Source organism: Rhincodon typus, unplaced genomic scaffold (genome assembly GCF_021869965.1).
Source record: "Rhincodon typus isolate 14 unplaced genomic scaffold, sRhiTyp1.1 hic_rhity00000062, whole genome shotgun sequence".
NCBI classification, from domain to species: domain Eukaryota; kingdom Metazoa; phylum Chordata; class Chondrichthyes; order Orectolobiformes; family Rhincodontidae; genus Rhincodon; species Rhincodon typus.
Genome location: NW_025965700.1, coordinates 56,727 through 57,872, shown reverse-complemented (window position 1 = coordinate 57,872; position 1,146 = coordinate 56,727). Strand labels below are relative to the sequence as shown.

General features: G+C 54.9%; 1 protein-coding gene across 1 annotated transcript in view; it reads right to left on the bottom strand.

Moving 5' to 3' along the window:
• Positions 1 to 282: 282 nt before the first annotated feature.
• Positions 283 to 1,146, bottom strand: part of LOC125488201 (SH2B adapter protein 1-like) — a 3,441-nt gene continuing 2,577 nt past the window's right edge. Inside the window, exon 2 of the mRNA XM_048621124.1 lies at positions 283 to 420. Within this exon, the coding sequence (XP_048477081.1) occupies positions 283 to 420 (138 nt within the window). The remainder of the gene's footprint in view (positions 421 to 1,146) is intronic.

Genomic DNA, 1,146 nt, shown 5'->3' with positions numbered 1-1,146 from the left:
GGCTGTGAAAGATATTCTGACAATCTCTGCCTGTTCCAGGCCACCGTTGCCAAGGCCCAGCTGTACACGCTGATGGAGCGTTTCAACCGGCTGGAGCACGATAACAAGATTATGGCCGATGAGATACACCGCTTCCACCAGGAGGTGGACAGACTGCGCCACAATTTATCTGGGGTGAGTCTGCGCCCTTCGACTGTGGGAGGCAGTGCTGTACGGAGAACCACTCTTTGACTGGGTGGGGGGAATCGCCATGTGGGGTCTGCCCTTCGACTGGGGGAGGCATCACCATGCGGGGGACCGCCTTCGACTCGGGGGAAGCAACGCCGTGTGTGGGACCACACTTCGACTGGGGGAGGAATCGCCATGCAAGGTCTGCCCTTCGACTGGGGGACGAACCGCCATGCAGGGTCTGCCCTTCGACTGTGGGAGGCATTGCCATGTGGGGAAATACGCTTCAATTGGGGGAGGGGTAGAGTGTGGGGGGAGAGAGGATGGAGGGGAAGGCGGGAGGTTTGTTCAAGAAATGGACTTTAATGTCAGTGCCAGGCAGACGCAACCTTTTCATCAATAGCTCCCTAAGTACAGCATTTTCTCTCTTTCTCTCTGTCCCTCTCTCCCTTCCGTCCCCACTCTCTGTCTCCCTCCTTTCTCTCCCTACCCCTCTGCATCCATCTCTTCCACTCCATCACTTGCCCTCCCACACGAACTTAATGCAGCCATTCTCTCTCTCTCCCTCCCACATTCTCCCTGTTAACAGCAAACTACTGCTGTCTTTGGCTCCACAAGACTGGGGGATGACTCACTGCTTTGCTGAGGATGCCTTGCTAAATCCACCCACATCTCCTGACATTCCCGAATGCCCCCATCCCCCAGCGTAGCTCCCACCTCCTTTGCCCAGACCCAAATTTGGTCAGAGGAGTGTGCAAGAAGTGAAAGGTCGAGTTATTGTGCAACTGAGAAATTCCAAAACATTCTTTTTCTCTCTCCCTCATGTTCCCCGTCAGACACAGCCTCCATGCAGAGCCAAACATAATTGGGAGCATTGTGGGTGGTGGAGGTGGCTCACAGTGTTACAGTGAGGGGTGTGGGATATATCAGTGTGTTACAGTGAGGGGTGTGGCGTGTATCAGTCTGTTACAGTGAGGG